General features: G+C 26.9%; 1 protein-coding gene across 1 annotated transcript in view; it reads left to right on the forward strand.

Moving 5' to 3' along the window:
* nwk (FCH and double SH3 domains nervous wreck) overlaps positions 1-12,375 on the forward strand; it is a 421,122-nt gene extending 408,747 nt beyond the window's left edge. Inside the window, exons 18-21 of the mRNA XM_075374151.1 lie at positions 186-315; positions 4,950-5,048; positions 8,530-8,573; positions 11,752-12,375. Coding sequence (XP_075230266.1) covers positions 186-315; positions 4,950-5,048; positions 8,530-8,573; positions 11,752-12,282 — 804 coding nt within the window. The 3' untranslated portion in view covers positions 12,283-12,375. The remainder of the gene's footprint in view (positions 1-185; positions 316-4,949; positions 5,049-8,529; positions 8,574-11,751) is intronic.
* The last annotated feature ends 318 nt before the right edge of the window (positions 12,376-12,693 follow it).

Genomic DNA, 12,693 nt, shown 5'->3' on the forward strand with positions numbered 1-12,693 from the left:
AAATCAAACATATATTCAGATATTTAAAACATCTTTCATATGTTATTCAAGACATTGTTTTTAACAACGCAAACAAATATTAAACTTATATAAAAACAAAATTTAATTTAACAATAATTAATTTGTAGTAAAAGTTAATGCTTACTTTTCCAGATTAATAATTTTTATTTATTTATAAATTACAGGGTGATGATACACCCCCTGGATCAGCACCACCTGTGTTCACACCTCCTGATGTGCCATCATTCTTATTAGCTCCACAACAAGTTATCATAACTCAACCAACTCCTATTGGAGAACATAATCCAATAACAGGTATAAATTAATTAAATAGTTAAATCAATAATAAACTATTCAATACAAATCACTAAGAAAAATCTGATATATGAATACTTATTTCTTAACATCATTAAGTGGATTAATTCCAATGATTAACGTATTTTTTTTAATGAGGCAAGATAAATTCATTCAATTTTTATGAAATGCAGAGTGAACTATACTTGTTTTTATTTAAGAAATTACAAAAATGTTTAATTTTTTAATTATATATTACAAGTTAAGTAAGTTATCTAAAATATGACTGCAAAATATGACTGCAATATGAATTTTATCTAAAAATTCTAAATATAAAAGCTCTTGTGAATTATAAAAATCTACTGTATACTTTTAAGGAACTCATCCAAGATACCTAAGTATAAAGAGAGTGACAGCATGATTATTTTCATTCTGGATTTCAATCTACAAGAAAGCTGTATTCTATTAAGAAATTACACCCATTTTGAATATGGAAATTCATTTAAATATAAAAATATGAAGCTATATTACTCAGTTAATAATAACTGTCCCAGGGTTGATTATTATAAAATTTTGACGTGAAACATCTTTAAAATCACACCGACACATACAGGTACCAGAACAGAAATTTGTAGTGTAACGAAAAGCTCTTATTACCCTGCCTTAATAACTCCCTAATTTTTAGTCTCAGAGATGTAAATGTGGTGTAATTTTATAACTTACATGGTCAGCTTGCTGATACAACTTTGAGTTTGTGTCACTGGTGAGTTGGTTGGTGAAGAGGGGGCACAGCACAGATCGGCCAAAACTGTCATTCTCGCTCATTTCCATTCAGTGTAGCTCACAACTTAGATGTGATAGTGTAGTGATTTGTATGTTTGTGTTTAGAGTTTGTCAAGATAGATAGATTTAAGTAATATAAATATATTTTGGACAATATTTATGTGTACAAAATTAAAGTAAACGTGCAAAAAAGTAAAAAATTTCAATATGTCAGCCTCAGCCCTTCGAAAGCCAGCTGGAAATATAAATTATGCATATCGTTGGAAAGGGGAGGTTATGGGTCATGCATGGGTACCCTAATGTCTGATGCTGAGCGAGCAAAACTGTTTCGGGAGTGTCGCAAAGTTGGCACAGTGTTCAGTGCTCAATGAACGATGCCAATGGCGTGAGCACCTCTACCACTGCTTATTATGCCTTATGTCATACTTTTCATTCACAGACCAATTTTGAACATAATTGTCAAATATTAGTCATAATAAATATCATATACCATTTAGTGTCTGTTTTATATTAAAATTAAATTTAGTACACAGTCAATTTTCGTTTTTATTTCAATTCAATACACTAAAAGTGACTCACTGACATATAGATCGACCAATTTATCTGTAGAGTTGGCCAAATGAAGGAATTAAAATTTTACATTGAAGACTTTCAGTTTAATTTTTAAAAAATACAAGGATAGCTCTTCCATTAACTCTACGGAGTAAATTGGTCAGTCTGTAGCTCGGAGGAACTTCATCCAAGGTCCTCTAACGTTTCATGTTAAACCAATGGCTGTCCTCTATGTAATCTATCATATGTATGTTCAATTTTTGGAAATTAAAGCAAACAAACTTTAAAGAATTTTTTTCATTTACTTTGATTTAAATATTTCTTATTATAAATATTTTACAGACTATTATATTTTATAACCAATAACTTATTACAATTCTTTACCTGTTTAGTAGTGATTTCATGTTTTATGTAAACACAGTTTTAATAATTCTTTTTCAGCACAAACAGAATTCAAGATGAAATTATTTCATAACTTTTATTAAAAATAAAAAAAAATCTTATTTCATATAACTGTATTAATTAATTTTGTATATTATTTATGCTAATAGAAATGTAGTGAAACTGCACATATGAAGTACAACTACTGCATTTGTTTAATTTAAAAATGTAATTAGCTTTACTTTATTAAGTAAAAATAGCATTTTAAATAAAATTTTAATTATGTAATATTTAATTAGAATTTTTTATTATAAAGCTTAATTATGGTAAATTATTCAGCGATGCACTGTAAAATTAAATGCAGCATTTTCACATAAAAAGTGCATGTACTGTAATTTACACATAAAAGCTTGTTAATAATTTGATTGTAATCTTTTTTCACTATATTTTAGAAATAATAATTGAGGCACTTGGTTATGTATACTTAAGTGAAGAATGCCTGTATATTCAGTTTAATCATATAATTTTTAAGTTTATGCATATAATAACTGCAAAATTGCTTTTGTTTTGATTGTAACAATGACAAAAATGGAAGTTTAATTTTTAATTAACATTTTTAAACTAGTCAAATACAGTATAACAGATTATTAATATTGTGCTCAATTAAAATAAAATAAAAACAACCCTTAAGGAGACATTCTGCTGCATCCCTTATATGAATGATAATTTTACTAAATCTACACACTATCTTTTTTAATTTATTTGAAGTGAAACATCTAAATGAATATAGTCATTAATAACTAATATATTGATCAACCAATTTATAAATGCCTACAGACTAAATTAAAAAATTATTTAAATAAATTATCTATTAAAAATAGTTTACTAAACATGGTCTAAACTAAAGGCATTTTATTTCTAACAAACATTTTTATTTTTAAAAATACTAATGCATGAGATATTTCAGATATTATAAAACCATAATTTTATATAAGAGGATTCAGCAAATTTGTCAGTAATATACCGTAACCCAAAATAATATAATCTATGTACAAATCAATAAATAACATTATTTTAATTTTTGTAATGAAAGAAAACTATTCAAAGAATAACATTTTCATCAAAGAGCCAGCTGATGCATAAAATAATTATGCCGATGAGAAATATTTTCAAGCAATCGTATTTTCGTTTACAAAGAATGTATACCAATTTAAATATAGAGGAAGAAATAAGTTAGGGAATAAACAAATAACATTTAGAAAAAAAATACATTGCCAACCTCCTTGGCAGAGCTTTTGCCTTTTATCCAAAAATTTTCTGTGAGTAAAAACTTTCAGGTAGTTTCAAAGAAAGGCACTATGATTCAAAGATCATAAACAGGCACTACATAAAATAGAATCAATTTTTGCAAAAATAAACTGCATTAACAAATGCAACATAGACAGAATGTACAATTTGATATACACTAAAGTAGTTTCTTAACGTTTTTATGACATGTTCCATTAATAATGTGCTGTCAGAAATAACCCCATTGATGAAAAAGTTACGTAATTACCAATGAAAGGTTCTCTGAGAAGCTAAATATTACAGAATAATATTAAAGTAATTTAAAGCCAAGAAATTTATAATATTTAATCATTTTAAAAACAAATTAATTGAAAACAAAATAATTACCTCACTTAACTAAGCTAATCAGAGGTGAAATCAATTTTGATTATAGTCATATTTGTTGATATTAACAACAGTGGATACAAGAAATCTATTTTAAAATTAAAAAATAGTTAATAATTAATATGTATACCATAAAAACAACTCAATTTTTTTATTCTTTTTTGTGTTGTAAGCAGCTTTTTGAGCCAATCTGAATAATAATAAAGCGCAGTTCATTCACAGTTTCATAAAGTATATATTTACATATGTATATATATCTGGAATATGTATATTTCCATAATAATAGAAATATAATATAGATTGATTGTTTTTTCCTAATTCCATAGCCCAGTGAGTCTCATCAATTTAAACAGATGAGAAAAACATTTGTTGAAAAGAATCAATGGTTTTTTACTGAATGGTTAAAAGCAATTATTTGGGGAATATTTTACAAAAATTAAGTAATATAATATATTAATATTATAAAAACTTTACTCGGATTTTATTCAAAGTGTTTAGTGTGACACACATACTGTATTGTACTTTTATATTACATTATGTTTTAATTTTTAATAAATAATAGCTCAAAGTGTTTTAAGTAAATTAATTGTATAGGCAGCTGGTGCTTATTCCCTTCAATCTTACATGTTGTTTCTAATTAAATTATACTTTTATTGTTCAAATTTAGTAAAGATATAATACTAAATATTTGACGGAATTATTTTGTAAAAATTTAAAACTTGCTTCATTGTGGTAATTGACAAACAAATATTTAATTATTGAAAATTCATCAGTTATAATTATTTTAGATTAATTTTTTCTCTCATACATCATTAGTTTTAGAAAACTGGAATAAAATGTTGACAAAGTTAAATTTTTAAACAGACATACTGTTCTCCTAATGTTAGGTAACCTCATATTTATCATATATTTTACCTAATACATTTTATCCAGCAATTTCAATTGATTATATATACTTTACAAAAAATGTACTACATCTATTTTAATAAACTGCCTGAAAAAATGATTAAATAAGGTACAAAGTACTTTCATCATTTTAAAATTTCAAGTTTAATGTTAATTTTATATGATATTTGAAAATACGAAAACAAAAATAATTGAAGAAAAAAAAAATTGACAAAATAATCTGCAAAGAAAATACTATATTACTAAATACATTTAAATATAATTCTCTTAATCTATTATTTGAATATAATAAATTAGAGAAAATAAAATGCATCACAATACTGGAACTTGTTAACAAATCAACTTTCATTTTTTTTTTAAAGCAGGTGATGATGGAACAAATGGACCAGTGTTTGCAATGTCAATGTCTCAAGGTCATCATAGTAAATATGATACACAATTTGATACAGTGGAAGTTACAGGTGAGAAGTAAATAATTCTTAAATGTATTGTTTATTATTACACTGCGAAAAATGGCAGTATTGTTTTCCAAAAAAATGTACTTCATATGAATTTAAAAAAAAAAATCAAAATCTAAGCAAGCATACTATCACTGGTACAGATTGGCACTCATTATCCCTACAACCTGTAATATTCTATATTTGATTGTACGATAACAAATTAAGAAAGCTGAAGTTAGATGGTCTGTTATCTCATAACTGTAACTGCATACAACCATACTACCTCTAACTCAATGATATCGTTTCTAATGGTTCACAGTGTATTCTTAACTGGTATGAATACCTAATTCATTCAGAATAATAGCAAAGCAGGTTTTGTAAAAAATGCCAATATCATTCCATCTTTCTAGTGACAACTACGTGGTGGAGCCAACCTTACAGTGTGAAATTGTTATGAAGGATATTTGATGTGAAGATTGACTACCTTGTTTCCCACATAACATATTTTGAAATATACAATCACATTTTAATGGATGAATGTTTTACGTGAATTAAATTAATTTTATTCACACAATATGGTACACTAATTTTAAGTCATATTGTTCACTAGTATTTTGCTCTCACAGAAATCTCACATCTTTTAGAACTAAAAATTTCCTGTTCATTTAAGTATAACTGTCTACCTAATTGAAGTCTTTGACCCTGAAATTCTACCAAGCCTAAGAAATGGCCATATACTAAACCACAGCCAAAAAATTAAAAGAACACTTAAGTTGATTAAAGAATCAAAGCTGAACTAATGAGCTGGGTGCTTTATACAGAAATGATTAATTAAAGCACTGAAAAAAAAATTATTTTATGATTATACTGTATCGTAAAATAATATGATTATGCTGAATGATTTTCCTTGTAAATAACATATAAATACTGCAAAGTATTATTTCATTTACTTATTTTTACTCAAAATTACACAAGTTCTTGATCTGAAACAATAAAATCTTATCTGAAAGTACCTACTTTTTTAAAAGTTTAAAAAAAATTACCTGCATTACATTTTATTTAAAGATAATACTCGTAAAACCTTCACTTATGTCATAACAGTTTTTGCTCTAAGTTAAGATTCTTCAGAGACTGATGCTAAGTATATTGTTGTTTAAATTAGGTTTTGAAGGATTTTTATTACTTATAATGCATTGAGTTTAAGGAGTGTTTATGATTTAAATTTTCTCTTTATTTAGAATGTTATTTTTATATATTTGTACATTTCCATTGGCTTAAGTTTGTCTTTTATTATTAATGTACAAGATTTACAAGCTGATGTTGGGCAATTGTAATTTGCTAAAGAATATTAAATGGCAGATTGAAGTGCTTTTATCTTTTTTTTTGGATCACGATGAAAAGAGCTGTTCTCTGGAAAGCAACAGCTCTGTTGTACGGAGCTCTGTTGCATAAGCAGTCAAGTTTATATACTTGAGATAAATAAAATTTGTTTGATTGTTTTTGACTAATAAGCTTTATTTTATTAACAATTCTTTGTTAAACTTTGATATAACCTGTAGTTTTGAATTTATGAATGACTTTTGCAGTGTATTTATTAATGGGAGTGTTATGAAAATTTGCTACTGTTTTTCTTACTCTGTTTTTGTCCTGTGTAAGAGTTTGTATCTCAGTGTTCCATAGTAACCACATGCTTCAGCTAAATATCTGATTGTGTGTAACTCATTCTGGTAAATCTTCATGAAAATGTAGATTTGTATAGTTTGTGTAGCATGATTCTTAAAGTTTTTTATTGTATAGAAGTTTAGTATGAGTGCATCAGTAGTGATAGGTTTTCTGTACACTTTGTATTTGTGTATACGTTCATGCTTATGACTCTAAGGTCTAAGTAGTCTCTCTGATTGTTTTTTTTTTATATAAGATAATAAAGGTTTTAACTTTTATGAATTTGTTGATGTGCATGAGTACATTGTCTGATAATGCCATTACATAACAGGATTGTAACATCTACAAATCCAAGACAAAAGATTATTTTGTGTTAGCATCTGTTATTGTTTTTGAAGATTTTTCAATTTTTCAAAGTACTGTAAAAATACTTCAATTAATATGGCTGAGATAGGACACAAATAAATAATCCATATGGTTGTGGATAGAATTTTTTTACCAAAAATGAAGTAATTTTAAAAATTTTGATTGTTCCAGAAATGGGAATGTTTATTTACAGGTTTTTTCTTGATAGACAAGTGTGACATTTTTGTGTTTTAATTTTGTAAAAACAGAATTTGCATTGCTTTTTAATTGCAATATTGTAATCAAAAATGTTATATAATGATTTTGTCTAGATGTACACATAAAAATAATATTCTAAATGAATAAATCAAATTTAAATCACACTGTCCTTTCAAACAGTAAAAATCCTTCAAAATCTTATTTAAATACCAGTATCACATCCAACACCATCATAATACACTAAGGTTCTCGGTGACAATCTGTGAAGAAGGTTAACTTTAGACAAAAAGTTAACTCAAATAGAGGTAAAGTTTTAAGACTATCAGAGTTTTTAAAAATTTTCAATTTTTTAAATGCATCATGATATTCAGTTCAAATACTATTTTCTTTTTTTTGTTATTTTATAATCTTTAATCTTTAATGTGACTGTAATTATCCTACTTTATTTCTGTGGTGTCTGATTTGGTTATTCACCCAAATGGTCCATTACTTATTAGTGAAATGATACAGTATTATTAATACATAGTTAAAAATTGGTAAATTGTATAAGTAAAACTACTTAATGATAGAATCCTTTCACCTTAATTACTTGGTTTTTAAATAACTTATGCAATTATTTAATTTTAATGTTGTTCATCTAAAATAACATATAAAAGTAATTTTCTGTCTTTTATGGCCAATTTTCCCAGTTTTTTCTTGATTAAAACAGGAAGAATTAAGAAGGATTTTATAGCCAAACAAAAAGCCTACAAACATAATAATAAATGCCTGTTATCATATAAAAGTAGTAATTGTAAGTAACTAAATTAGTAATCAGTTTAAAAAAAAATATATATATCATAGCACAGTTCTCAAATTATCTACAGGACACTTTCTGAATCTGAATTTGCTCAGTCTCAGGTAGAATTTATATAAATGAAGTATACTGCAGTTATTTCTAAACACACTACATCAAGGATAGCAATATTAATATAAACATTAGTTACAGGTAAAGACAATAAAAAAAGGAATATACATCTGATAAAACAAGGGAAAATGGCACTTTTTACCTTTAACATGATTTTTGTTATATTTCATATTTATAGTTATCGATATATCTATTTCCCTTTCTGAGTCACACATAATTATTCTGTTTTCTGTGTTACTCGTACAAATTATTTGCAAGGTTAACAACCAAGCACCTACATACACAACCATCATTAACACTAGTTGCATGTAATATGAAATATTATAAAAAGTTAATGTTACTCTTCTTTACTTGTTATGCTGCTAACAGTGGATGTACCTTCAGTACAAATTGCAGATGAAAGTCAAGTAGATGTAAGTATTTTTTTTCTATAGATAAAAAATATTTTAAGCTGTTTTTAATATTACAACTATTTTACATACTTATATAATACCTTATTCTTTTTTTTAGAAACAATAAGATATAATGGATGAATTGGTGAATAATGTAAAAAAAAATTGGTGGAACAATTGGCGAATAAAGTCAATTTAACCATTTTCATATTATAATTTTCCATGCGTATTACTAAGATTTTATGTAAAACTACTGAACTTTATTGTTTATAAATCCATCTCTTATGTCGTATTATGCAACCTGCCATTTGTCTCCATTCATGAAACAGAATGTGGACAAATATGCTATACTAGCATCTATGAACTGCAGTAGGCAAATACTAATTCCTTTATTACAATACATCTATGCTATAATTTAATTAATCTAATACTGCATAAAATATTACAAAGAATTCACTGATTAGTATGATGAAATGCAATAACAGTTTACAATTATTAAATGTTAAACACAATTCACTCTCAAATTTATAGAATTTTTAATGGGCATCATAATATACTTTAGTGAAGAAGGTGATAATAATTAAAGATCTTTGGAATTCAAAGTTTATTTAATAATTTTAAACTATAAATTGTTATTATTATCAAATACATGAAAAACGTTTTCTTTAGTAAGAAAGAAAAAAAATTATTTAGATTTGCTGGTGATTCAATAATGGAAGAAGACAAAGTAGAAGAAAAATTACTACAAGAGAACTAAAAGAAATAAAGCTATATAAGTAAATAAAAGAAAACTAAATTAATGTCATGCAGCAAGCACTCAGAAACAGGACTAAATTTTTATCAATCTGTGTCATTAGGGAAATTACTAAATATAAATAAACTGTATGATTTACAAAATAAAGCAACAAAAACTTATAAACTTATAAAGTGAAATAAAAATGGCATCAAAAGTTAATAAAATTTGTGTTTAAAGAAATAAACTGGTTTTTAAATTATACAAAATTCTCAAAATCTTTTTAAACTATTACAATGATGAAATGTTAAAAAAAATGGTTTCAAAATAAATGAAAATACATTATAGAAAATAAACAATTAGGAGTTGTTCAAAACTGCTATTACATGTAGCACTATTGTACATTTTGAAGTGATTAGGAAAGCATGTAATACAGGATATTTTGCTATACATGTTATACTCTGCTATAATAATCATAATAGATTCCTGGGGAGTAGTTATAGATATGGTGATTATAAATCAACCATACTGTTGCAGACAGACTAGCTGGTCTTGGGTTCAATTTACAACAAGGGTGTCAGTTTTTCACCTGCAATTTCAACCATCCCAGCTTACTTGTTAAAATATGTATAAAAGCACATTCAAGAATATGAAAATAAAAAAGACTAATTATACTAATAAAAAAGACTGACTTGTCTTTAAGAGAATTTTGTTTTAGATGAAGTTAATTAAAATTTTTTACTTCAAATGCCATAATGTTCTGTACTCCATAAAGACAAGATTACATCTTTTACAGTATTAAACCATACATAAGCTCTTTTCTTTCTTTCTTTACATACATATACGATGACCATGGCATATGTTCCTAGTGCCTTTCTCAGTTACTTTAACTAACACATTAGGATAACCTTAACATCTAAACTTTCTTCATGTAGTACTTTAATGTTTTATAACACAACTTGACTTCTAAATCAATATGGAAACATTTGATTCTGAAGTTCTATTATATATGTAATTCCTATCCACGGGTAAAAATGTATGTACTTATCAACACAGTACTAGTACAGTTTAATTTGTATGCCCCTGGCTATTTATCGTAACAGGTTTGTTACTGCTTGTATACTATATGATCTTGTGTCTGTCATTTGAAATTTTGAAAATAGTATTTTTTTAATGTGGAGGTATAAATTTTATATAAACTTGTACCCTTTCAGAATATTTCCATGGAAGCAAAGATATTCCAAAAAAATATATTTCTTCAATTTTTTTGCCACTCATAATTCAGTTGTAAATGTCAATCAGTCTCATTTAATTATTGGCATAATCAACATTTCTAAAAAAAAAGATCCAGAGCTTTTAAAGGCTTTTAGGACAAGTCATTTCTAGTTAGAAAACTGTTTCACAGTTTGTAACATTCTCTATATACTGCAAGTGCAATCTAAGAAATGGTTAACAAGATCTTAACAGGGTTCCTCAGTGTAAAGCAGGTGAAATTAAACATAGTGTATGTAAAAGGAAAAGTGTCAGTTTGATAGATTTTGTTAGAATAATAAAACTGTATAATGGTTTGTACATAGTGTATGCGTTTCATGTAGGTGCGACTGCAGCTAAAGTTTAGTTGGAATGACAACTGAAACCAATTGTGATCCCTAGGGATCTCAAATTCTCAAAGTTGAGAATTCTTGAGGGGGTGAGCATTTCTTAACTGCAAGTTTCAGCTATTACATATTTTTGTTGTTATATAATCTAATTATAAAGTTTGATATTTAATGTAATATGTATCATGGGTACCATAACCCAAAGATTTTAGGTAATGTGAACAAGACATAAAAAGTTTGTTTATGAAAAATTACACAGCCATGCTCAAGAATAACAAAACTCCATGCCAGGGTCACAAGAAAAAGAGAACAAAATGTTTTTTGATTGCTATCTTCATTGAAAGGAGTTCACCAATTCTGAAATGTATGCAGTGGCATATATTTTGAAGAAACTGATATAGGCCCTCTAAAATGCAAGTGATAGTCAGCCCTAAAGTGACATCTTTACTTTGTTCACCACAAGGACTGGCTGTGAAATGAATACAAGAAAAACTCTGAGTATTACTACTATAATTCAGGTGCATTACACAAATCACAGATATAATTGATACTGGGAAAATTTTTTGTGTAGAATCAAATTAATGAACCATTTCTAAGGGACACAATTCATTATAAACTTATCTGCACTTTATTTAGAAGAAAATATATGAAGTCATTCATTAAATATTTTGAATAAAGAATTATGATTTCTTAATAAGGTACCACCATTGCATATAAACAATCATATTCAAGCTATAGGAAGAATCTTTATATTAGAAATACTCTACAGAACAAGTTATACTTAGTTTTTTGTTTTCAAATTTTACTACTTCTCATAAATACAAAATAAATACTTCACAAAATACAAAATTAAACTTTTTGTTTTTAGGTTGTTGTAGTTGAACCAGGTGGACAAGAAAATGAATCTCCATCATCAGAACCACCATCAATGCCGCCTCCAGTTGCACCAAAAAGTACTGATTTTAGTTTAGGAGTAGCACAGATAGTAATAACAGCAGCTACACCGATGGCTGAAGAACCAGATAAACCGTTCCCACCTCCACCAACAGAAGATCCACCACAAGAACCTGAAGAACCAGAAGAAACTGCATCAGAAGAACCACCAGAATATACTGTAGCGTGCGAAGAAAAACAAGTTCCTCTTCCTCAAGAGGAATCAGAAGATCCAGCTGATGATCAGCCAACCGATTCAGCACCGTTTCCTATAAGCAGCAGTACTGGAAGTGAAGAAGATACTTATACAGGGCCTAGTACAGCAGAAAATTCTCAAAGCCAACCATTATCAACAACAACTGTTATAACAAAAAAGTCAAGTGAAGAGCAAAAAGATGTAATACCTGATGAATTGGAACCTCATCAACTCGCTCGACTACAAGATCTTAAAGAGTCGGATGCTTAAATGATTTACCAACCTTTCAAAGTATCATCCAAGCTATGAAATAAATAATACTGACTTTATTTAAATCGCCTTCTGTAGAAAATATACTCATTTTTTTATTCTGTACAAATTAAAAAAAATTAATAAATAAAAAAAACAGACTTTAGTGTATAATACTCCAATTTGAACTGATACTTTTTTCTACAGCAATTATTTATTTTATTTTGGAAGTTTGTGATTGAAAAAAATAAAAATTAATCCTATAAATGTTCAGCACATACCAAAATCATAAATAAAATTACATATTAAAATTATTATAACCTAAGTTAATTATTAATCAAAATTGAGGGGTAATAAGTACCTAAATATTTTAATAATAATACTGTAATAATAATATTAATAATAAATGTTAAGAGAGGTAGATTTGCCTTT

Source organism: Lycorma delicatula, chromosome 8 (genome assembly GCF_047948215.1).
Source record: "Lycorma delicatula isolate Av1 chromosome 8, ASM4794821v1, whole genome shotgun sequence".
Taxonomy (NCBI): Eukaryota; Metazoa; Arthropoda; class Insecta; order Hemiptera; family Fulgoridae; genus Lycorma; species Lycorma delicatula.